Genomic DNA, 27110 nt, shown 5'->3' with positions numbered 1-27110 from the left:
TGGAACGCTTGGTGCTACTGCTTTAAAGGCTTCTTTTCTGTATGGAGCTTTAAAAAATACCTTCTTCACAGAAGACACCAACTTGTCAACAAGCAAAAAATTTGCACGAATTATTTCTGAAACACGGTGCCACCCATGGGCAAGGCAAGTAAAATGTGTCATATTTGGAAATATAACTTTAAGAGCAGTACCGGCTTTCATCATATAACTTGCGGCATCAGTTACAAAGGGCAATACGCGCTCATACTGAATGCAATTTGGCCATAGTAAATTCATGGAACTGATAAAAAATTTGGAAACTGCGGAGCTATTTGTGGTTTCAAATTACTCTACCGCAAGAAGATATTGGGTAGATTTTTCATTCTTATTAAGGGATCCAACTATACTATTTGCAATAAACCGTCCCTCACAACCTTGTGTTTCGTCGATTGATACGCACACAAAATTATCTTGAATCTTATCTCTAATACTTTCAGTTGTAAGATCGTAACACTGCTTCACGTAATTTAGCGCACAGAAGATTCATCCGGCACTTTGCACTGTGTATAATTCTCTACGAAGTTTCTCAGAGAACGATTGATTAGTTTCCACAGAGGAATATCTGCCGCTAAAAAGGCTTCGCATAAATCATAGGAAAACTGTTAAAAACTATTATTAGAATATTCACTAAGCAATTTTTTAATAGGAGCACTTTTCGTGGATTTAATTTTAATATTCTCTTTGTGTATTGTTCAAATGCTTAAGCACTTGAAAGCGTTTTTCACAACCAACTGTTCTCACACGCTCTGAACTAAAGAATTTTGTTATCCGTACTTATCATCACTTCTTCGAACTCCCGCTGATACAGCTGTAATTTAGTTTTCTGACTTACTTTCATTTTCAGCTTGACTACAGAAAGCTAAACACACTTAACTACAGACTAGTCACCACTAATGTGAATGGCCCCCAGCTTCAAATGAAGAAGCGTAACGAAGCTCATGGAGACTTCGGAAATAAATAAGTGAAGTCCCTTGTCGGTTGAATAGTATTACGTTGATAGCTGCTACATGTGAACACTTCCGACTAATCTCTTCGTGGCCATTCTGATGGTACGCGGATGAGAAAAGTTACGAGTAGAGGATTCGGGGAAGTCCCGTCCTGGGTATTGCATGAGAAACATGAATCATAACGAAATGTTGAGTAAAATATGCAATATATTCTAATACAGAAAAGAAAAATTGTATACACACAACCATGAATGAAAATTTGAACATATAATTTAAAAATATATATGATAAACACTTTAAAAAGGAAATATGCTGTATAAATAGAGATCTTAGAAAATATGATGCTTATTCATAAAACAGGCAAAATATGCATTTATATGCACTATCAAACCATGTCAAAAATTTAAGAAATGAAGTAATTCATACATATATCCAAACGAGCGTACTTTTTGGTTGCAAGAAAGAAATATGCCTCTGCATTAAAATCCGGTTCCTACTGCTAACGCAGCTGATAATTGCTGCCTATTTTTGACAAATCATAAACAAACTCACAATATGAATCGCACTGCTGGCCGTGAAGCATAACGCTATCAAGCGGTCTACAAATTAATTACTTCCATTAATTCCAAACGTTATCGGCTGATTCATCAGCAAACTTCGTATGCGCCTGGCGGTAAGCAGACCACGGCTCGCCGTGAAGCGCAGAGCTGTGAACTTAAGTTAGACACAAAGAACCCTGTACCTTCTTGCTACTGTATGTTCCTCATGCAGTCCACTTCATTTAATATCATCAAAATGAAACTTCTTTCTCTGAAGTTTCTTGAGTTGATTTTTCCAAATTATGAGCCCGTAATGGAAGAAAAATAAAAATTCATTTGCCCTTATCCATAAAAGATCACAAAACTTGCTACTTAATGTGAATTAACAAATTAATTTCGTGAGAACACAGGCGAGCGAGCATTGATCACGCTCTGATAACCTTCATACACAAACTTAAAATTCCAAACAGTAACCGCCGTATGACAAGGCAATATCAGTTTTAAAATGGCCCACCCGATCACTTAATATCCATTAAATATGAACAAAGCCAAAGAGGAACAGAAAACATTAATCATTGATCGAAGGTTTTGCATGGTTGAAGAGAAACTTTTAAGAGGAAACACTGTGTGAAGATCCCCGATGTTTCATTCTTGGTTAAATAGTTTATTTGAAGCACTCTAGCATGTAGACCCTGATGCTAGGCCACAGATTCCTAACAGGAACCAGTTGAATGACAACTGGTGCTTTCGACGTTGTCCGTGCGACAGCTAAATGATGCAATTATAGAAAATTTGTGTTTTCTATGTGGCCTACACATTCGCCAGTCAGTGAGGACGAACACGGAATTTGAGGAAGCTGCGGTGTTGGAAGCCGTTATCAGGCGACAACCGGTCAAGATACAGCAGATTGAGAGGAATTAGTGAATTGTAGAAAGAGCGAAATAGCGTTAGCGCAATAGTAATTTGTAGCTACGATCTGTAAGTGTTCAGTAAATCAAGATATCCATCCAAGTTCCGTCTAAGGTCACACTCCATAAAAGGTGACAATATAAATATTTTGGACTAAAAATTGGCTTGTATTATCTTTGCCATTTCTGAGCTTGGTACTGCTATTGAATGTCGGTTGATACGTGACACACGGCTCTTTGGGAAGAGCCATTGGTGCCAACGCGAGAGTGAGGCTATTCAGTGAATACTTGTAAAACTGTTCTGCTTTTTGCGATTCTAGATGTTCAGCCTGAAAGTTGAACAACCAAGTATATGAAACAAATTCTCTGACCTTAATCTTATGTGTGTTCGGTATATCTATGATGTACCAATATGAACCAAATATCATTCTCATGACAACTTCCAGTGTGGATGCCTAACAAACTTTCCACCCAGAATACAAAATGTTATCGAATTACAGTAAGGTGCTAAGGAAAGGAGATGAAATGTTCAGAATTAAAGATATGGATTTCACTTTATTCGTTTATTTCGGGAAATCTATGCAGCTAACGTACAAGAGATTGAATTCTGATCTATTTAAAAATACCAAATTATTTTTATTTACACGCTGTTGGTGTGGTACATGAAAAAAACATAGGTTTAGCCCCATCTTTATTGTATTCTTTGTGTTTCGGAAGGAAATATTCTGGCCGTGGAGATGAAAGATTTGTTTACAAGATATACAAATGATGTAATTGCTACGTCAGCATTTGGAATTAGTTGTGATTCACTAAACAATCCTGGAAATTAATTCTATGAGACGGGAAGATACGTTACCAACTTCAGCGGTATCAGAGCCTTAATATTTTTTGGCTACATGTTCAGCCCAAAACTCATGAAGGTAAGAACATTATTCATGTACAAGGAGCAAAATGTTAATCCTGAAAAACGTCTAGAAGTCTAGGAATATTTCTATTATCAGACCTTAAGAATCCATTTCGATTTTTGAAGTTGTAGAATATTGGCTAAGTGTTTCATGAATTTTATGAATTTATTTTAATTCTCTTTATTACTCTCATTTCTCTTCTCTCATATTCCTTCTTCTTCTCGTTCTTCTCCTCCTTCGTCCCCTGATTCTACTCGTCCTCCCGCTACTCATTCCACTTCTGGCACTGTTACTCTTTTATGAAGGTCGATGGATGACAAGTCTCAAAGCTCTTTCCTGTCTTCTTGATGTCTTCAAGTACTTGGCTAAACCATCTTGTTCTGGGTCGTCCTTTACGTCCCTTTCCTATAAATTTATATTCTAGTGCCCATCTCTCTATCCTTGGTATTCATTCTTTGCCAAATTATTTTAACCGATTTTCTTCCAAATCTATAACACATTTAAAATTCCAACATCTATTTTAAAAATACAATTCTAATTGCATTATGTCACGCATTCACCTTGGATCCAGTGGTTTCTCTTTCTAAGCGTTCACGTTTCGGAGTTCTACAGAAGGTTACTAAATACTGTTTCTGCGTGAATACAGATCAAGCCAACAAGAAGACCTGTGCTGCTTGAAGTTAGCTAGCTAACCATTCACTGAGCCATGCATTCACTTATTTAGTTATGTACTTATGACAGAAGTAATACCTATTCTCTGTTTCATGATGTCAGCTTCTGAATATTAAATTCATATCTAAATCGACGGGAAAATTCTTCCGTTCCTTGGTACATAGTACAATGTCAACGCGGGAAGAGAAAGGCATCGTGAGGCCGGACATGATCCATCTGCTCATGCAGACCAAGAAAGGAACACTTCAGGGGGATGATAATGGTACAACCAATGTCAAGTCTACAAACACGAGTATGTATAACAATATTCTATAATATAATACTTTTACTCGATGTCTGATAGCTGGAGTAGTGAAGTTAGAATTGACGTTCATTGCTAAGCATCTACTCGGTAAACAAGTTAGAGAGGCTGCGAATAAGCCAGCAAAAATCGAGGTATTTTGGGGATAATGATAGAAAGAGTGTTTTCTGTTGGGGCAGATCCAATGCTGTACAAAGTGGATCCAAGGCCGGCTGAGGTAGAACTGAGGGAATCTATCGAGACGGTAATCGAAGATGATTAAGCAGATATGGCAAGGGTTCAGTTGATTTGCAAGAGTGCGGCTGTGAAAGGAAGTCATGTATGCGCTGCATTTACAGTGAGATTGGTTGAGACTGTGTTGAAATCCGTTGACAGGTTACGATTAGCGAAGACTGAGGAAACTAATATGTGTGTGTGTGTGTAACGGTGAACTGTAAAGTGTGTAGATCAGCAAAAGCGTCGTTTTACTTGTAGTTACGAATTGAATGTAAAAGTGCCAAAATCCAATTATCCAATCCACACATCGTCAATTGTCACCAATACACGTGACAATATAGAGTATATAATACAGAGTATCCCTAAATTACTGCTAAATTTCTGTGGATGAAATACGAGGAAACAACAAAGGAAACCCATATATAACTGGTATCAGCGGAAAGACAATTTTTCGGAGATTTCATAATTGGCGGTAAAACTCCAAACGACCTACCCCACAGCAAGGCTCCGCAATTCTCGGAAATGAAGTCTCATATAGAGAAGAGCTCTTGCGTGATTGAGTACGCGGCGAAATCAAATTCATGCACCAGTGTTCAGCGGGCCTTCCCACAGACCCACCTCCTCGAGCACCGATACAGAGCTGGTGTGACAACTTTGAGAACCAGGGATGCATTTGTAAGAACACAAGCAGTGGCAGTCCTCGTGTGAGTGATGAGCCTGTACGGTAGGTGGAGGCCACTTTCAGTCGAAGTCCAACGAAATCTTTGCAGAAGGGAAGCCGTGTGTTACAGATGCCGTAAACGACTGTGTGGCAAGCTTTGCGCACACGGGTGCGCAGGAAACCGTACAGTGCCACGCTTCCAGACCCTTGGGTTCTGAGATCTGGAGCTGCAGAGAAAGTGGCCTCTTCGCTCTCCCGTTCTCACTCCATATATCACCTTGTGTGGGGCTATGTAAAGGAACAAGTGTTTGTGCCACCTGCACCGCTGGATATTGATGCACCGAAGTTGAGAATTACCGCAGCAGCGGAATCAACTGAGGGGAACACGTTAGAACGAGTATGGGATGACCTGGATTGGAGACTGGACATGTGTTAGAATCATACGAGCATATTTAGGATATGTGAAACTGCAGATTTCGTGATGCAAATGACACTATTTCCAACTGTATAGCTGTAATACTTACCTTGGTATGACAAATTAAAAGTGTATCAGTCATTTACGGGCACTCTTTACGTTACCTGTATCACCAGGGTGTCTGTGCAGAAAAACCTGCACTGGAAATTCGGGGACCATTATTGTTATTTGTGATAGTTGCTTCCATTTAACGCCTCACGGTACTATGACTAGCATGTATTTGGGTTTTGACCTTAAGAACAGAATTGTTGTGGGTCAGGCCATATGAAGGAACTTCTAATTCGAACCGGAAAGTCTTTGGAATTTTTTACATAAATTTGTTGTACTCTCTTTATAATTCTTCGAATACACAGTTGAGTTCCTTTAGAGACTGCTTTATGACGCTGTCAATATCTAGACAATATAGTACTGCCACGCAAAGACAACTACGCGTGACGAAAATAACGGGTTCTAAATCGGATGGGATTTATTGACACTCCGGTTACAATTATTACAGCGCTATCGCTAATTTACACAATTTACAGTACAACGTTACACACGCACTAGATTTCTAAGTCTTCATTAGTCGTCTCCTGGTAACGGAATTGAAGCACCCTCATTGTGAATAAAGCTTCTAAACGCCCACAATGTTCTTCTTCTTCTACTACGATGAATTTCCCGATAGCTGACTTCAACTCTTTAGTCTAATTCTCTCTACAAAGAAACTAACACCTCAAATAACTATGAAGTCTTTATGCCATTTCTTTTTCACTCACTTTGGAACATCGGGACTCATCTGAATCCCGCTTATACTCACTTCTCCAGTTACTCATTCCGCTTCAGAATTCTGCTCACTTATTTAGAAGCAACACGTACATGCATCACAGAAACACATGTCGCGTGATTGCTACCAAGCCCATAAATTGGCGCGCTGGTTGCTGCCTAAAGAAAACACATCACGTAACCGCTACCCACAGTTGTATGAAGTCACTGTCTACGCGGAAATGTGTTCACCTAGCTGTTGCCTAGAAACGGGTTGCATAACAAAGTTGTTCTATAGTTGCGTTCTTGCATTACTTAGTCATGGCTGTTTCTCTGGATCAACCGTTCTCGCATGGAGCAAATACACTACAGTATAAATGGTAGGTTGAATTTTAACTTCAAAAGAATTTGGAAAGGTGCAGTTGTGACCTAATTCCTTTATCTGCGTGGATGAACTGAGGAAATCCATGTAAGAATCAGTCAGTATAGCCGCTGTCCTCGTCGAGATTCGAACTCAGCACCTCCTCAACACAGGCCTAGAACATTACCATTAGAGCAGCCTGCTCAGTGCTAGGGCGTCATGAGAAAAAAGAGCCAATAACTTCTTCAAGAATTGTATCCGTCCCGTGTTTCATGCAAAACTTAACTTCTCTAAATGATACAAATCCAGAATTGTTCATAATATAAGAAACGTTTGAAAGAGAGTATCGCTTTACATTTCCGGACACTCTACGCCCTTACATTGATAGAGTAAATTGGTTATTTTTCTGGAATATCTGTTGTAGGCCTGTGTACAAACCTTTTCCTAAGTTGTACGTTTAAGAGAAAACAGGTAGGTTTTGAAACATTATATTTATTCCGCCCAGAGAGACAACCAAGCAGGATTTGATCGTTTTTCTATTTCGGAAATTGGGCAGATGAGTTTCCAAATCCTTCGAATTCCACATACCATTGTACGAGAGCAGTTGAAAGTTAACCTGGATTTTATCACCCCAACAGACGTGGGCACCAGTTAAATAAAACTCTTCTACGGAATGTTGGTGGTAACATTGCATTCACTGCCACACAAATGGACATGTGCCCTGCTTCTAGCACGAGATGGCGTCAGACCTTGTCACTCCTAGTGTAGAACGGCGCTGTATCACTAAAATCCCAGTGAAAGGAAAAGTGAAACCCGCCGAAATACCTCGTAGGTTAAGTGCACAATATGGAGAAGAGAGCCCGTCGCATGCAAGTATTTATGATTGGCGCAGAAGTTATTCTGGAGTCCGTAAATAATATCGAACATACGGGTGCAGCATGCTCGTGTAGAGCCAGCAGCTGTACAAGATGTAAACATTGACAGCGCCGAAAAGAGGATTCTGACTAAGAGACGAAAAGCAATGCGTGATACATCATGCAAAAGCTTTGGGAGTGTTCAAACAAAAAACATGCATGTACAGTGCTTCTAATGAAACTATATACCCAGTTGGTCCTGAAGATATAATATTTGGGCCAGAATTACCAGCACGTTACTGTGTGTGCCTGACATCTGCACCGGCTTGTGTGGGAGAGAAACATACTCCTAGAGCGAACAGTGACCTGAGACACAGCGTGGAAGCACCCCTCACTTCACCCTATAATCAGTGCGGTCCAACATGAAATGACATAACTTGGAACTTCCACCACCCAAAAGTTCAAGACACAACTCCCTTCCTGGCATGGTCTTGTCAGGTGTTTTGGGATTAAGGTTCAGTCACTCGTGTTGCACCTAGTATAACAGTGAGTGCAAAGTAGTATTACAGTAACTTGCTTCCCAATGATATACACCAGGCCGTTCAGAAGAAAAGTCATGGGAAACTGTCAAAAACACATCCTACTCTTTTATAATCCTTGTCACATACTGAAAATTTGACGAAGATGACACAACAGTGGGCACGGAAGTCAAGAAGTACCCACCTTACAGTCCTGACTTTGTCCTTAGTGATTTGTATTTGGACGAATTCACCCAAAAGGACAGAATTTCAAAATGCTGATGAGGTTAGACACGGTGTCCTGAACTTGCTGGGCAAGTAAACCATCTTGTGTTATATGCATCATTAAATTGCCAGGACGATAGAAAGTGCGAGGGAGAGTCACAAATTAAAGTGAAACAGCCGTAACAGACGTAAGATATTTTCTATATACTATTTCTATCACCAGGTAGCAGCTCAGTCAAGCTTCATAACAGTCTAGGTACCAGACGCGCAAGTACATGCTCAGAGGCTTCTTTCAGTAGTCAAAATGGTGACCGTACTTTAGGGGTGTACTACCAAAGAGCAGCGTTCTGTTATGTATTTTTAGGCAAGAGGACACANGGCCAACATAATTCAGTCAACCCGCCACCATCTTGGGTCACGACAAAGTGTCTGACGCGTAAACTTTTTCACAGCTGGGTTGAGAAATTCCCTTAAGGAATTTCGAAATTCGTAGATGATGCCCGCCTAGGAAGACTTGTTGAGATTTCGTCAGAAGCAACTGTGCAACGGGTGGATGAATTGATTCGAGAGGACAGGAGGATAGCGACAAACAGTGTAGCAACTGCACTAGAATGTTCCCATGGTTTTGCATACAGCATAATGAAGAATCGTTAGTTTCGGAAAATTGTGCACACGGTGGGTGCCCAGAGAACTGGCGGATCGAGAAGAAATAAATTAGGAACTGCAATGGGAACTTTTAGAGCATCTTGAATTACAGCCCGGACTTGGCCCCTAGTGTCTTCCATTTGTTTTCTCCGCTAAAACACCAACTTGGTGTCAAAAGCTTCGCTAATGAGAAAGAGCTTGAAACGAAGGTGCGGAAGTGCCCGAGACAACAGTCAAAATACTTCTAAGCTGCGGGTTATTATGCACTGGTAAAGCGATGGGAGAAATGTATCGTTAATGCAGGATATGTCGAGAAATAAATATCCATTTTCAGGTTCGAAGTTATATATCCATTTGTGATATATTTACTAACTCACCCTCTTGTGTTAGTGTAAAGGGAGAATATGTTGAAAAGCAGCGAGATTTGTGATTATGGCTGGTACATAATATTTTCTGTAAAGAGTGAAGTCGAATTTACGAGAATCAGGGGAAGTGCGGAGAAGGAGCAGAGAGGCAGACGGATTGATATTTGGTTAAATATGTCTGATTCTGCAGAATGATGTTTGATTAATTATACTTGAGGTTGCATAGGGTAGCACAATGGCTATTTGGTTAATTATAGTTTTACGAGGCAGACGAACTCATGTTTTCTTAACTATAGTTTTAAGAGTCAGACGAGCTGACTTTTGGTTAATTGTAGTTGTACAATGTTGGTTTGGATTTTATAACCTTTATATTTTGGGAACTGTTCCAGTAGTTAAAACTAGGTAAACTAAGTGAGCTCTTAGAAGCATAAAATATTATAACTGAATCCTCTATGATGAACGTTTTTTGTTGTTGTTGTTGTTGTTGAGTGTTTTTCGTAATGGAAATTCCGTTTTTTGGATAAGCTTTAAGTGAGAGACTGCCAATTTGAGTGAAAGTTTTAAATTGTTTGTTGTCTTGTGTTCCTACAACAGAATGGGACGACGATGACATAACAGCCCAAGCGTTTCTGTTCTTTCTGGCCGGCTTTGACACAGCCTCCACACTCCTGTGCTTTGCCTGGATGCCATGCATCCAGATATTCAATCTCGGCTCCAACATGAGATTGATCAAACGCTGAAAGAGGACGGAGGGAAGCTTACATACGAAGCAGTCCACGGCATGAAGTACCTGGACATGGTGGTCTCAGGTATTACGCAGAAGCTTAGTAAATTTACCTGATCACGACCAGGGTTTGTGGTTGCAAATGTCATGTATCATACTATTACTCTTTTACGAAATATCAGTCCTTGTACTAGCGAGACAAATAAAATCAGAAACTCGGGAATGTACTTGAACTTTAGAAGGGGATTCCATTTTCTCCACTGCTTTTACCGGGAATCCCTTCCTGGAAGAAAAATATCTTGTGATGTATGATGACGTGCAGTCTTCCAAGAGTGGGTCCAGGTTGCTTCTTGTCTTCCCCCCTAATATGGACTCATTACGATCATCTGAACTGTCGACAAACTTGTACTAGTCTACAGTGCCTCACATACCAAAAGATAATAAACATCACAATCACCGCTGTGAGAAGCTAGAATGTATAAGTCTGTTTGCCCCGTTGACAAATCATCTCCACTCTACTTCCCTCTTCTTCACTCCAGATCGCCCTCTCATTCTCTCTACCGGTCTTTCTGACCGTCACTATTTTCAAGAGAACCAAATAAATATAACAATTTTCGGGCACACAGTAAAGCCCTTCTAGCCCTAGCATTAATGTCACGACTACAATCACTGCACCATTAGATCTCTTTCTGAATGGTTTTGCGGAGAGGGGAGCCTTCTTCGTTTTTTTTTTTGTCTCCACGAGCAACATGTATCGAAGCATATCATTGGTCAAATCATTGTCTTTCAGGTTTCATGACGTCACTTTCCATTGATGTTAACACTGCAGTTGTAATGTAACAGCACCTTGGCATCCTCTCTCTGACATGCATCTCCAGCTGTAACCTGTATCTCTCCCTCATTCTTTGGCGTTGGTAAAGCCACGGCTATGCCCGGTTCTCTGTTGAATGTCGGGGCACTTGGCACGTATTTCAGAAAGACTGATATCGAAAGTAAGTAAATTATGAATTGAAAAGTACAGCCTTTCTGTGAAGCGATGATCGTTTTATCACTTGTGGTTTATGTTACAGAAACTCTCCGTCTGTATCCTCCTGCAGTGCTGGCAGACAGGAAGTGCGTCAAACAATATACACTGCCGGCTGAACCACATTGCACGATGAAACCCGGAGACGGTGTCTACATACCCATCTATGCCCTCCACCATGACCCAGAATACTTCCCCGATCCTGAGAAATTTGACCCTGAAAGGTTTAGTGATGAGAATAAAGGAAAAATCAAAGCCTGCACATATCTGCCATTTGGATCAGGCCCTAGGAACTGTATTGGTAAGTAATGCTTACTGTCTATTTAAAATGCGAATTCAAGACATACCTTGAGCCGGCAACCTTACGGAGGAAGAGTTCTGTGTAAAAACGGGACCTCTGATATGTCGGCATTGGTTAAACATTGTACGCTGAAAATGGCTAATGATGACACAAGCTTAAATTTTAGACACAATTCTTCTTGGCAGTTCACTGACGTGCTACTGTAGGAGCTCTGTTTCCTTATTTGCCGGAATTTGCTTACGGTTAGACTATAGAACCCCAACAGCTGCACACAATTCGACGGAAACACATGGAAGGAAACTCACGCGGCCACTGCACCAAATACAAGTTACACCACAACGTTACCACAGCGTGCTGCCCTCTTTAAATGCTTTGACATGTATTGTACTATGAAGAAAGCAGTCTTTCACAACCGTGAAAACCTCAAATCCTACATGTATTTTACTTGTTCACCAATATGAACAGAAGATGGCACAAAATTTACATTTAAGCGATCTCCATTTTCAATCCTGCAAATGAATTTGTTGGTGCTAGTCATTAGGTCAGAAATAAATAATTGGGGAAAGGTTATGAAACGTTACATTCGTCATAATAACACTTCAGTTTTAATGAGAACTTGCCATACAAAAACAGTTCAGTCAGATTGCCAAATTATCAAGCTGCGTAAATTTGCATTTGCCCTTATCGAAATAAGTTTCACTTCAAGTTTAATTTTCACGTAAAGCTCACTAAATGCAGCAATGATGCTATGGATTGGACTACGGTAAAATCGGGTTTCGTTTCCCTGCAGCAACAAAGAATGCTTTTGTCCACAACAACGAGACTGGCTGTGGCTCCCAATCAGCCGCTGATTCAGTGGGTGCCGGGATCTGTTTCCCAGGAATCAAATGCCCGGAGCGAGGAACTTGTTACTTACCTACATCTAGTACAGAGTTTAAATCTGTTTGGAGTCACAACTCCGCTCCCCCATACATCTTTATGAAGTGGTGCTTCATTAAACAGAGCAACAACTATACTACACCGTAATTTGCTTGATGGGACTAAGAAAAACCACGAATAGTCAGTGCCCCGACCGAGATTAGATACAGAATCCTGTTGAATACAAGCCAGAAGTTTGTGTTTGCTCAGTCTATTAGTGGTTTGTGTAAATCAGAGTCTACAATCTTGCCTTTTTTTAATAACATCCAACCAGTTGAATTATATTTATATGTATCCTTGACTGTTGAATGGAAAAAGGCATGAAAGCAAATGAATGATGTTACTTTAAGCCTTTAAGACACGCCGGTAACCGTAAGCACCAGCAGTTTAATATTAAGTGTCACCGCATTCTGTTCACTGAATTAGTTGGTACCACGACTCACAAGGCAACAATTCAAATCTCTACTGCACTCAAAGCCTTAAATACAAATCTTTCCTTTTAGTTCTACTTGAGACATTTACTTTAGTGCACGTTCACTGTTCTGATATTTCGCTCTTTCATTACTGCATGAATACCTCATAACCTTCTTGTTTTAGGTCTACCCCTTCAATTCTTTCCATAAGTCTGTGATTTTTAAACTTCATGTACATACCAGCGTAACATTTTCTTATCGTCTGCACAACATTAGCTTTTATATCTGTTCTTTGCCTAACTGAATGTTTCAGAACTGATGGTAGATGTACCCACAGGGTTTTTTGATGTACGAGTATATCTCATATATTGTAAGAAAGAGGACAAATTGGTCTAAAAATGTCTTCTGAGCTCTCATCTGCAAAATTTTCTGTGGACAGAATTAAGATGGGAAAGTGTATATTGTAATGTTATAATACCTAATACAGAGTTTGAGGTAATCATTATGTAGCCATGGAAAAGGTTTACGTGAAGTTTCACTCCTAATACCAAGAACATGAAATTTCGTCAGTGAGGGTATGTCTCTTCACTCTTAGAGCATGAAATATCATGAGAGAAATAAAGTTCCATCCCTGAGCTCTTGGGATGTGTGCCATTTGAAATCAAAAGCTACCTACATTGATTGAAAACTTCAAGGAAAACAGAGTTGCTACTGTCAACTATTTCCACCAGATTATCATTTTTACTGCATTCAGTCGCCCCGTTTTTTCGTGGTTAACACCCAGCACTGCATTCCAAAAGTCGATATATAAGCCAATTAATATTTTCTTCTCATTATGTTCCAGGGAGTCGTTTGCACTTATGGAAGCCAAGATAGCATTGGTACAGCTGTTGTACCGCTTCAACCTAAAAGTTGTCCCAAAGACACCAATTCCAATTAAAATAACCAAGAGAGGCTTCAATATGACAGTAGATGGGGGGTTCAGGATTGGGCTTGAGCAAAGAGTAAAAAATGCAACAAAATTAAAAACTGATTGAGTTAATGAATATCTAATACTGCTGCTCCATTTACTCAAGAGGAAACGGCGTTTCAAAGTATTATAAGTTCATTGTATATATTTAAACTTTTGTATACCTTATGTAATGGAAAGTATTACCATTGAAATTATCCTTTCCCCTTCCAGTGCAGTGAAATATATTCAAGCCTCATTAAAAATTTAAATAATAATATTGTTACTCCTTGGACCTGTGTTTCCTTAAGAAGTTTGGCCTACTTTATGATGTCCATTTCTTCATTTAATTTCATTCACGTCATGTTCTTTTAATTTGTATTATATGTACACAACTTATTTTCATAGTAAATGTAAGAAAATACCGTAAAATAAAAATGATTTACATATGAGACCTAAGCACAAAATTAGGCTTAACCCATTTACCGCCGATCCCGTCACCAGATAGGCTTAATTATATTGCGTGCCAATGCCGACCGTGCCGTGTGACCGGCTGTAAATGACTACTTCTCCTACAGATGGTAAGAAAATGCAGAGACGCGCAGAGATTACAAGCTTCCATGTGCAATAAGCCTTCCGCTTATTGTTTTGCTTCAGTTAAACTCACGGTTCTACAGGCTTATTCATACGTCCGTGGAACATTTCGAACATTTACAATAAATAACTACGCATAGGATACCAAATTTTATTACACCGAAATGGGAATAAACTCAGCATGTTTTCTTTACATAGTTCACATATGCTGAATTTGTCCACGTTTGCTGATACGGCAGCCATTATGCGATGATCCATTTCGCCCCACACCCGTGTCAGCATATCACGGTTGAGCAGAGCAACAGCAGCGGTGATAAGGTTGCGAATATCCCTGAGATTAGCAGACAGTGACTTCAAGATATGCTTTATTTATCGGCGTAAGGATTACCATAGATTATTTGATGTGAATTTTTAAATGTTTCACGGACTTATGAATAACCCTGTATAACTGGCGCACGGGCTATTGATACATTGTAACGTAACTCATTTGAAACGTGACAGGGTTATACCTTGGCGACTGCTGCTAGTGCCACAATTGTTTCTTCCTTCTCTGTGAAGCCAATGCCATTTCTTGTAGCAGGGTGGACTTGCACAAAAAAAATGCTTCATCTGTGATGCTGAAATCGGCAACTGAAAATCGTCCTGTGTTCAATAAGGCTACTTCTCAACGTGCCGCGTCTCAGGGAACCATACATCAGTCGTCTGGCTGTGTGGGAACAGATCCATGTAAATCAATATATAGCTAAAACGTGTGGCAAAAAGGGACAAGGAATGTGCGCTCGTGACAAAGGGGTGTAATTGTGCACTGCAAAAAATACAGTGAGAAATTATTTAAGGGTAACCTGTGGTATGAGGTATCCGACGTAATCATTTTTCAATGCGGTCATTATTCTAAGGTCTTAGAACGATAAAATACGCAGGGAAAGTTGTTTTAAATGTTTTAGTTATAAGGTTAGAGATTAGTGTCAACTATAAACGTGGCCCTTAGAGACTCTTAACACAGCATAGGAAAGCTACAACAAATTTTGAATTGAAAATTCTTAATGATAACATGGGTTAATAAATAGTCAATACACGTCAGATTTCCAAATCTGAACTATCCTGAAACTAATTCAGTGGTAGAGGACACTTTTCTGTGAAAGAAAGCCAAGGGAAGCGAAATGAAGTCCACTCTTCCTGCTCCAACGCATTGACACGGAAAATTACCGTTGTGATGTGGAATCCGTGGCGAAACAGTCTCTCACTTATTTCCTTTTGAGCTTCCCACTTCATCCCGCGATTTAAATGGTTTCTAATTGGCTTAAGCATACACAAGTAATCCTGGAGCTCCAACCCAACCTTCTTATGCATGAAGCTGTGAAATATGCAGCAAAATCATTCTATAACTACTTAACTAACTAACTATATATCTCAAGGCCGCGCCATAGCTCTAGCGGTTAGTCGCCGGCTTCCCACCGCCGTGGCCCAGGTTCGAACCAGGGTCAGGTCAAGTGGGATTTGTGGTGGACAAAGTGGCGCTGGAGCGAGTTTTCTCCAAGTACTTCGGTTTCCCCTAATAATCTTCATTCCATCAAATTCTCAAGCGTCATAATCATCCGGGGCAAGTACAATAGCCCAATCAGTGGCCGCCGTGCCGAGTGGACCCAGCTGGGCTCCACACCGCACTAAGCGAATTGAAAAAATAGAATACTAGGTAACTCAATGCAGCAGAGCCTTCCTTGAGAAGCCGTCAATTGCGCAAGTACTCAGTAACTTTCCAGCAATTTATGGAACCCGTAGGTTCATTAAGTTGCTCATAAGCGCCACCCACTTCTCTATCCTAAGTTAGATCAATCCAGTCCATACTATCCAATTCTATCTCTATAAGATCCATTCTAATATTGTCCACCCAATTACGTCTTGGTCTTCCTAGTGGTCTCTTACCTTCTGGAATACCCACCAATATCCTTCATGCATTCCTCATCTCCCGCATTACTGCTACTTGCCTTACCCATCATATCCTCCTTGACTTGATCATTCTAATTATATTTGGCGAAGAGTACAAATTATGAAGCTCCTCCTTATGCAGTTTTCCCCAACTTCCTGTCACTTCATTTTACTCAGCCTCCAACAGAAATGAGTACCAGGAATTTTCCTAAGGGTAAAGTGCGGCCCGTGCGTAAGGCTGACAACCTTATCGCCATTTTTGAGCCGATTTTCTAGATAATGTGGGACCCTCAACGCCTCACAAACCTATGGTCCTCCGAAGCCTGTTACAGGGGTAGCTTTAACTATACATGTCACTTCATCTCTCTTCCGTCCAATTATTCTCTTCACCTCCCTGTTCTCAAACACCCTTAGTCTACCTTCCTCCCTTACAATCGGAAACCAATTTTCTCACACACACACACACACATACACAATACAGAACCACAGGCAAAGGCACCACGCCTACAATAGCTTACATAATTTTAACAATCTAATTCTTTCAACTCAACTATAAAGCAGGCACTGCTCCAATATACCACACCACGATTTATAATCATTGTCACTTCATCTGTCAGTAAATTATTTTCGTCCCTAAATTTAACTTTATTTATGTAACCGAACACAACTTTGATCAGAATATTATATAATTAGTATAATTTCGAAAGGAGTAGACTGGAAGAACTGGGCCATAGTGAGAGTTGCTAAGCGGTATATTTGTGTGGAGCTCAGTTACAGTTTGCTTAATGATCCATGATATTATTCTCAGCTATTTAAGAAAGTTGCATCTGATTCGATTTGTCGAAATTATGAAGTCACGTATAGGGGACTGCGTTATTGATAGACGGGTTTTGGATTCGATAATTGGATTTATTGATACCTCAATCACAGCTTCGGACTATAGGCAATAGAGCGCTATCGCTGATTTACGTACTTTGCAGTTCACAGTTACACACGCACTATCCTTCTCAGCCTACACTAGTCGTATCCTGGCAACGGATTTATAACAGTCTCACTGTCACTTCAAAACATATATGAAGTCTTCTTTCAACAGTCTAATTCCTTTCTTGCTATTATTTTGCAACGGCCAATGCAATTCAATTCCTCCTCTCCCAAAAGCATATCCTGGCAGGCTTATATCTCGAAACTAGACTAACTCTTCTCAACTAAACTGTTATTTATAACCATTTTGCACGAGCCATGTACAAAACACAGCCTCTCGAATCTTGGGAATGCGCGTTTACAGAGCCGCTGCTTAGCAACTGAAGTTACTCGATTGTTGGTTACATATTCGTTGCAGCGGGAATACTCGTATATTTACCGAGTCGTTGCCTATTCTATGTTCTATTCTATATAAGTTTGAGTTAAATTTATTTATATTCAGTCTGCACAGAGTCCAGACCGACACTGAGGAAACCCTTCCAGCTTCCTACTGAATTGGCACCGGGGGCTCTTTCGTCGGAGGTAAAGCGGCAGGCGCGTGAAGCAGACCACTCACCTCCATCTACAAGGAAGGCGGAGCTGTACTTTCACTTCCCAGTATGTCTTCATGGCATAGTGCTTAACTAATTAAGCCCAGAGAAAACTATACTTCCCTCTTCACCTGATAATGGTCGCATGCGTTCGAAACATGTGAAAGAAAAAGAACACAACCAACAAATTTTTACTGTCTGCTTGTAAACGGGTTGTTACATATCCTAAATGGCAAGTATGCAGGATGCACATATCTAAAAATCAGGATTAACGGCTGCACGAAATTGTTAGATTAAGTATTCAACGTGGACGAATGCCTTGTAGCTTTACATTTTGAATCCTGTAATTTTTACAAATTTAATTATTTAAGAATTCAGTTCCTGCGTCACTCACAACGCAATTTGTCTACGTTACATTAAACCAACAGTTTAATGATGTTTAGGGAAATAATTAGTTTACATCGGAAATTATAGCAAACACATAACTACATCGTATTTGTGAAATGGAAGCTCTTTTTAATGTTAAAGAGGTGGTCCACATAATTACCACTATGTTTCGAAGTGCGTATAGCATAACAATTGTGGCTACATATCTTGGTAATAGTATCGTGAATTGGGCATAAAATTACCAAGTTTCATTCTTACTACAGCTTTTGTTGGAAACGTTTGTCGCTGAGCTAGCATTGCAGAAACCAGTGTTGAGTTTCCATATGAAGTGTTCTTTATTTCTGTCCGATTCTGAACAAACTGGAGGATGTGAAATGTTTTAAATATTTGGGCAGCTTGTAACAGATGATGGAAGGTGTACTAGTGAAATTAAATCCAGGATTGTCATGGCAAAAGCTGCATTTAGCAAGAAGAAGAAACCTTTTACCAGCAAATTGGACTTAAATTTGACGAAGAAACTAGTAAAATGCTACATTTCGAGCATAGCTCTGTATGAGGCTGAAACATGGACACTTAGGGCAGTAGATGAGAAACATCTGGAAAGTTTCGAAATGTGGTGTTGGAGAAGGATGGAGAAGATCAGTTGGACCGATTATGTTAGAAATGAAGACGTGTTAATTAGAGTCAGTGAGCAGAGGAATATCCTACACGAAATAAGAAAACGGAAGGCTAATTGGATTGGTCATGTTTTACGCAGAAACTACCTTCTAAAAGACGTTATTGAAGGAAAGATAGAGGGGCGGATAGAAGTGACAAGGAGACGAGGAAGAAGACGTAAGAAGATGCTGGATGTACTTGAGGACAGAAGAGGATACTGTCATTTGCATGAGAATGCTCTAGATCGCATTAAGTGGAGGAATTGTTTTGGAAGAGACTGTGGACCTGTCGTCTGACAGATTACTGATGATGATGATGATGATGATCTGAACAAATTTCAAAGTAGTCAAATTTAGGTAAATCTTCGCAATGTACAGAATGGCTCTAAAGAACTATCGGGGCTTCCCTGGCCTGTAAACGGAAATGCTGACAATAATTTAGAATCACCCAGTATAAGTACGAAATATTCTGTTAGCCAATTCTCGAGATTTTAACCACAGAGAGAAACAGGAGAGAGAAGGGTGGGTGGAGAGAGAAGATCAATCACACAAACATGGCGACGCTGATAATTTTTTACCTTATCAGTACGGACTCAATAGAAAAGTATTTTGCAAACAAGAAATCTGCGATATATTCAGTATAAATAAATATTAGCCTACACTTTTGAACTGATAAGAAACCAGTGGTTACAGATAATAACATGCAGTAAGGACAGACTGAACAGCGTTTAATAGAGACAGATTATACCCACCTTTCTTACACGCAGTACAAGATGTGAACTCATGCTGGGGTACAGTTGCTAGAGGGAGTTCTGTGTTTGCTTAGTGACGGCGCAAGTTAGGAATCTCACGTGCAACTACGTAGCACATTGCGAAGAACAGACTGAGGCGTAGGCTTAGAGACTTAATGACACTTGTAAGGCACTTGGTAAGAATATGGAATTTGCTCGAGCGCGTTCGCTATTAGGTCCGGTACACGGAACAGGAGCGCGGCACCCCGTACAGCAGTTGATTGAGGCACTACGCCGGAGGGTCGCGCTTTCTATTCCCCACGACTTCACGCCATTTTTCAACTATCTAATCCTTCCAGCCGCACAATGGTCCTGGGATCGACTCAGCCTCTAACAGAAATGAGTTCCAGGAATCTTTCTGGAAGTAAAGGACGGCCAGCCTACGTGTAAGGCTTAAAATCTCACCGCCCTATGTGTAAGCCGATTGTCTAGAGAATGTGGGAGCCTCGACGGCTGACAACTCTGTGTGCCTCCACGGCCTGTTACATGGAAAATTTTACCTTTTGTTATACGGAACACGAAACAGAAGCGATATGTTTTATATATGGGAATGCATTACAAAATATATTGCGTATCACTCTGTGTATAAAAACGAAATGTTCGTCGTCTCTCTGTCAACCCGTCCCACGCTGTTTCTTCCAAATGGCGAGCCGTAAGAAATGAAATGGGAAACCCAAATTTGTTCCCCTTGGAGATGGTACCCCAGGAAAAGCGTTGGCTTGTGACGTCAGTGGGTACACAACCTTCATATATTTCTCAGAAACTAAACTAACTTCATTGATGTAAGCCCTTCTTGAGAAGCCTCCAATTGTGCAGTAACCCAAAAGCTTCCTAGCAATTTATGGAAAACGGAAGCTCATTAGCGTGTTCATAAGAGCCCTCCACTCGTTCTTGTCCTCAGCCAGATCAATCCAGTACATAAACCCCCATCCTATCCATCTAAGATGCATTTTATTATTATCCGATCATCTACGTCTTGTTCTTCCTAGTGGTCTCTCTCCTTTCGGGTTTACAAACATTACTCTATATTCAGTTCTCGTCGTTCCTTTCGTGCTACGTACCGTGCCCATATCACCCTCTTTTACTTGATAATTCCAATTATACTGGGAGAAAGTGCAAGATCTGAAGCTCCTCATTGTGCATTTTTCTTCATTCTCTCTTCACTTCTTTTCTCTTCAGTCCAAATATTCTTCTCAGCTCTCTGTTCTCAGTTACCCTTATTCAGTGTTCTTCCCTGAAAGTCAGAGACTAAGTTTCGCACCCATACAGAATCAGAGGTTAGATTATAGTTTTTTATAATATATTTTTATGTTTTTAGGCACCAGACGAGAAGACAAAAGCCTCTGGACTGAATTGTACCAAACAATACCAGAATTCAATTTCCTCTTAATTTCGATCTGATACAAATTTTGATTTGTTACTGCTGTTTCCACGCATTTGAACGGTGCTACATTTTCAGAGGATCTGTCAGCTGAAAACCAGACAAACAAAAATGTATACGAGTAAACCTAAGTGTGGCGTGATGTATTTGGCACTTGTTTGTGTTAAGGTAACTTACTTGCTTATTCTTTCAGTTATAGGTAATGTATTTCCATGCCATGTACAGAGATGGAATTTAAGAAATGGCCCGCTTTAGCACCGGAATAAGGTCCCATTTTATAGGGTCTATCCGAGGAGAATTATGTCCTGGAGGTCACAAATATCACGCGTGCGCATGTGTGTGTCCGTATCCAAGAAACAGGATTCCGAAAATGTGTGAAATCACCAAACAAAAAAAAAAGTTCCCAAAATGTCATTACAGAATTTTCTATATGGTCACGCTAGTGGAAATTTGATCATTATTATTGAATCCATACTGGGAGTTTATTGAATTCATTAGGAATTCTTTACAAAATATAAAGCAACGCCTCTTTCTGAAATCATTTGTCTCCTGTTGTCTGCAAACTAGGGGGAAAAGACGTAAATAGCTGGCCAGATTGCCTTGCATTCCGATGTTAGATACTCGCACTGAACGTTTGTCCGGCAGTGGGAGGCTTTCCGAGAAAGATGTCAAGTAACTCATATTTCCAGCCACGTAGAATCATGAAGACACATTCACGCACAAGGCCATCAATGGATCCGTAACAAATCCTACCGATTATGTTGAAAATCTGCATTGGAGTATTCTATTATAATATCTAATTTTCAACCATGTTGGTTCACAACAAAAAATGGTTTTGCATAAGGCCATAAATATAATACGCAATGCACCCTTACAGATTTTCACAGATGTTCACTAATTTGCATTTCTTATTATAATATTAATTAGCTTTGATATGATACGCCGGACAACGCCGCTTGTAATTTCGTGTACTGAATTATGGAGTGTATTCTTTCTAATCCTGTTTATTGCTGCACATAACAAAAGTCTGCTGGCTTCCCATTTAAAACCACCCAAGCTTTCGCTTCCACATCGTCATAAACTGAAAACTCTGTATTTTAAAGAGTTAAAATATTTTGTGTGCAGAGATAACCTTTAATCCTGGTATTGTTATCTTATCTTTAGGTTTAGTTATGTGATGAAATATAAGCTGCAATACGTTACTTATCACAACAAAGTCAAATAATGGTTGAACATGAAACTAAAAATTTATGTTCAACTAAACATCAGTGTTGAGTTGCCCAAACGTAAATTCGTTAGGGGCGATACATGTTCTATGGAGTTAAGATTACAGTTTTCTGGGATCTGATGCCATGTAGTTTCGTAGATATGTATCAGTATTTCGGAGATCCCGCTCATTCCATCTTCAGGGTAAAATTTTGCAGTGAATATGAAAGAGCGGGTTGCACCGAAATGTTAATCATATGGGACAACACCCAAAAAGATCGTAAAGTTGGTATTCGCTCTCGTGACAACCACGAATCTTCAAGGAAATTAATTTGAGAGTCATAGTTGGAGGTTACAGTTTAACTTTATGAAAATATCTTCAATAAAATATTATTATAAAAATGTCTCTATAAATTAAAGATTTTGCAATGAAGGAAACTTATTCAGAAATTTGTTAATATTGTGACGTGTTTCGTTACTGAAGACGCCGTTCGGATTGTTAACTGGTTTATTCAACAACCTACAAGTAACGGCTACAATTAATTATGACAATGTTGCGGGGTTTCACAACTTATAACACTATTCGCAATATTCAATTCACTCTATTGTCAGTAGTCTATACGTTTCACAGTAAGGGAGCTATATAAGTGTTACTGTATCACACACTCCCAATCAATTCTCAGTTATCACAAACTGTCGCTGATTATCACACACTTTCACTCGTAACTCGCCGCTGGCTAGATTCCAACTTTCTCGCAGGCTGCTGCCTTGAGAACTGTTGATAACACACTCCGGCGGCTGATTCACTTCAACTCTCTCCGGGGACGGCTACAAGTTAACTCGACTACAATTGAACTCGGCGATAGCCACATTACAACTCAACTCACGCTTCCTGCTCAGCCGGCTTTTATTCCGTTCGCTGTTGCCTGTTGCCCGCGTCAACAGCGTCGTTGCGTGCCACGTAACAGGGTCTGCGTATAGCCTAGCAACGCTGTTATCTCATGCCGTCTTACGTCACCGCGCGTTGCGCGTTACGTCACCGTGAGGAGGGGTGGTGACGGAGCGCTGACTCACCCACCGCGTCACTGTTGGGGGGGGGGTTTCCTCCCTTGCGCAACATGTCACAATATGTAGAAAAAACTAGTGTTAATGAGTGATTTTCATACGATGCTAACCAACTCTGCTCAACTCTGAAGCTTTATGTTATACTCAGACACTATATGTAGCCTTGTTGTTCATCTCTTAGGAACAACAGAATAATACTGTCACGTGTAAGAATGACTATGGACGGGATTTGGATTGATCATTCGATTTATTAACCACTTATACACTCAAGACTCGTGACTATACTTTACGGATCACAGACATACACAGACTAGTGTCCTTAGTCTATTAGAGTCTACACTAGCCGTTTCCTTGCAAAGGATTTTAAAACAGGTACTATAACGGTTACACTGAATTACACACTCAAAATATCACACACAGACGGACTTTCAGCTCAGTACACTTGGAGCTGTCACCGACTCTTTACTTCACACTCGCACACAAAATTCACCTGAGCTAACAGTTTATTTGGTTTGTTTGGGTGGAGTGAGGGTGAGTCCAATTGATACGTCTGCCACTATTTAGCCTATTTTATCAGTCCCGGTTGGTAGATGGTGATGAGTGTGGAGCAGTCGGTGGAATGAGAATTGACAGGAAAACCGAAATACTCGGAGAAAACCTGCCTCAGTGCCACATTGTCCACCACGGATCTCACATGATCTTACCTTTGTTCGAACAGGAGCCGCCGAATGGGAAGCCGGCGACTAACCGCCTGAGCTATTGCACGGCCCTCAGAGTCACAGTTACTTTACCGCTGGCAGTTTACTGCCAATCCGTTTGTGTTGGTGCCAAGTCCCTTGAGACCCACGGCCAGAGATTTTTTCTCTTTTTCAACTGAACCATTGAGGTCATAGTACTTATGTAACATCCTCTCTGACAAGAGGATGCGTCTGTCGTTTACAATTGCTGTTGGCCTTCGCCTTCGTCATTCTCGGGTCCGAGTCCCGCGGGACACATAACCACATTTTAATGTCTCAGATTTGAGATCCCCAACCTGAAGGGTCAGGTCCTCATTTTTATATCCCCCAGGAAGAGGGTGGCCCAGTTTTAACCCCAGGCACTAGGTTGCCTTTTCGTCGCCTCCTACAACCTGCAGGGCTACGGTGCAGGCATTCGACCTCGCCTCCACACGGGCCTCAACTAACCTCTAACGTTGTACCGCAGATAAACTCTCAGCACGGAATACGTAGAAAAACAATACTCTTCCATTGTCATAGTCCGACGGTTGCATTATTAACAATCTGCTGCCTAGTAAAGGCCTTTCCGTTGCTTGTTTCGCGAGAATGTGTTTAGCGGGCCGTTGCCCAGAAACGGCCATGGTATATCTGCCCATCTCGCGGTCTTTATATAGCAACGGCTCTACACGCCACAACATGTCTGACATTCTCTCGACGATAACATCACGATCATCTGAGACGTGTTTATTTAAGGTTTATTTAACGACGCTGCAAATATGTCAAGTTATGTAGCATCGAATGATAGGACGATTTAAGGATTGATTAATTGAAGATTGTGGACGGGAGAGGTCATGATGTAATTTGAGCTGTTATATCGAAATTTTCATCTATGTGATGTATAAATGCCTCCGTTATGTTAACTGGTCTTTGGGCTGGGATTGGAATCCAGTGCCTTCCACATACAAGTCAGAAGAGTCATCGCTTGAGCAAACTTCTGGGATGTGCCGTCGTGTATTTTTGTGGGCTATTGAGCAACGCTGTTTCAGAATCTACACCATATAGCGTCGTATGATAAGATGAACAATGAAAGAATAATAGAAGAGGATCTGGAAGGAAGCGGCTGTATCCTACTCGAGCTACCATCCTCACAGTTTCGTCGAGAGACTGAGGAAAACGATGAAAACAAACAAGACAGCCGATGTCCGGCCTGAGATTCGAACCTACTACGTCCAGAGTACATGCCAGGAGCTTCATCTCTTCAGCTAATTTCTGGTATGTGATATCTTGTAGTTCAGTAAATAGGTGCCGACGTTTCGGATGAATGTATATTCCCGTCCTTCAGGGGAGAACAGCTTCTTTAATGTGGAGATGGAGTCAAGAAGTTACTACAAAATACGAAACAAAACTACACGGCATCATATCCTAAACGACCGGGTTTCTAAGATCAGCACTAGTATACGTATGTCCGAGCTGCATTAACTTAACTGACGTTCATTGCAAATAGGAACACATTACAGCTCACGAGGCAATACGCAGAACGGTGATGGCCATTTAAGATTAGGAAATAAATTCTTATAACACCTGAGTCAACAAACCAACAGGATGCGGGCGAGAGGACTTAAAGGTAGGAATACACGAGCGCGCCGCGGCTGTAACGCGGCATTACAAGCGATGGGCGGAATGATTTGGTGCACCTCGAACAAGCGACGCGCACGCAACGAACCATCTGAATGGGGCGCGCAAGCCGCGAGCACCTCAGTTCCATTCTGTCTTCGCCGCCCCCACGACCATGGTAGGCTAGGAAGCTTTGCTTGCCTGCAGTGCTGCTGCGGTAGTTATAGCATACATTTTTCAGAAGCAGCAACGTAGACCTCGACGATGGTGGTGTAGAGAAGTGTATAAAAAACGGGCAGGTAATGACTTGATGAGAGCTAGCAAATGTCAAGAAATAAGCGGCAAATATAAAAACTTCACTAGGATGAGTCCCACCAACTTTGAAGATTTATTGATGAAAATCGGACCAAAGATCGGAAAAAGGCCCACCAACATGCGAGAACCAGTCTCAATTCAAGATAGGTCTGTATTTACTCATTAGTACTGCTAACAAACTGAATTTATCCAGTTAAGAATGTAATTGTGTAAGAAACAAAATTTAAACCACACTATTCTTTGACAGTCTGTGTATATCGACATTCCAGGTAAGCAGTGACTTCACGATTCTTGGCGACAGGAGATTCGTATGCAAGCCTTCAATACCTGTTTCAATTTTCAAAACAGGCTATCGGATAAATAATCCCAGAAGTTTGCGCAGCAATTGTCAACGCATTAAAGGAAAATATAAAGATGAGTTAAATGAGACTATGTACATTTCTTGCTTCCTTAATGTGGACGTTTATTAATCGCAATACATATTTCCAAGTATTGAGAGGATTACAGTGGAAAATTTGAAACACGATACCAATAAAAATCAGAGAAAATTATTTCAAAATCACATTAGAATGAAAAAGTAAACCCAATACAAAGTAGAAAGAAGTTTTTTTAAGTAATCAAAATGTATAAAATTTAAACATCGAAGAATAGTTTAAATGTAATGTATAATTAAAATTAATATTTTAAATCAAATTTAAAGGAAATGTTTTTTCACAATCAAACATTAGACTGAAGAAATACATTCAAAGATTTCTTTTCAACTCATCATAAAAAGGAAAACTTAAACGTACTCGTTAATATCATCGGAATACTGTGATGAACATGCTGGGGATGGAGTGTAGTCTGAGTGAAGTTGCCATGACCCAGGAGAATCTATTCGTCGTAATTCAGAAGTGGGACGGTATGGTGTACTGAGAGGTTCACTCATTAAATGGTCAGCTTGATATGACTGTTCAGTTGGAATATGTGGATGCAGTTGGGAGGCAGGAGCATATGACGTTGAGGGAGCGATTGGTTGAGAATGCGGTGGCACAGGATTGACTGAAAACCTTCNGTCCCTTGCCCACAGTGAACACGAGTCCATGGGTTTAACTGGGTAAGGGAACTGGGTTCCCGACCCGCATGGCCAAGGGACATACGGCTCAGCTTTCACAAGAATGTTGTATGTAGCGTGCTGAACCATTTGCCTTGTAGTCGGCCGATATGCCATCATTTTTTATGTTAAGAAAGAACAACATGACTTCACC

At 40.5% G+C, this 27110-nt stretch overlaps 1 protein-coding gene across 1 annotated transcript in view; it reads left to right on the top strand.

Annotated features, from left to right (window-relative positions):
* LOC111865926 (cytochrome P450 9e2) overlaps positions 1 to 27110 on the top strand; it is an 88099-nt gene that overhangs the window by 6885 nt on the left and 54104 nt on the right. The window contains 5 exon segments of the mRNA XM_033752036.1: positions 4113 to 4302; positions 9967 to 10053; positions 10056 to 10181; positions 11167 to 11425; positions 13597 to 13772. Of these exon segments, the coding sequence (XP_033607927.1) occupies positions 4113 to 4302; positions 9967 to 10053; positions 10056 to 10181; positions 11167 to 11425; positions 13597 to 13772 (838 nt within the window).

Source organism: Cryptotermes secundus, unplaced genomic scaffold, assembly GCF_002891405.2.
Source record: "Cryptotermes secundus unplaced genomic scaffold, Csec_1.0 scaffold2018, whole genome shotgun sequence".
Classification (NCBI taxonomy): domain Eukaryota; kingdom Metazoa; phylum Arthropoda; class Insecta; order Blattodea; family Kalotermitidae; genus Cryptotermes; species Cryptotermes secundus.
The sequence above is the reverse complement of the archived record's forward strand: the minus strand, read 5'-3'. Positions and strand labels throughout refer to the sequence as shown.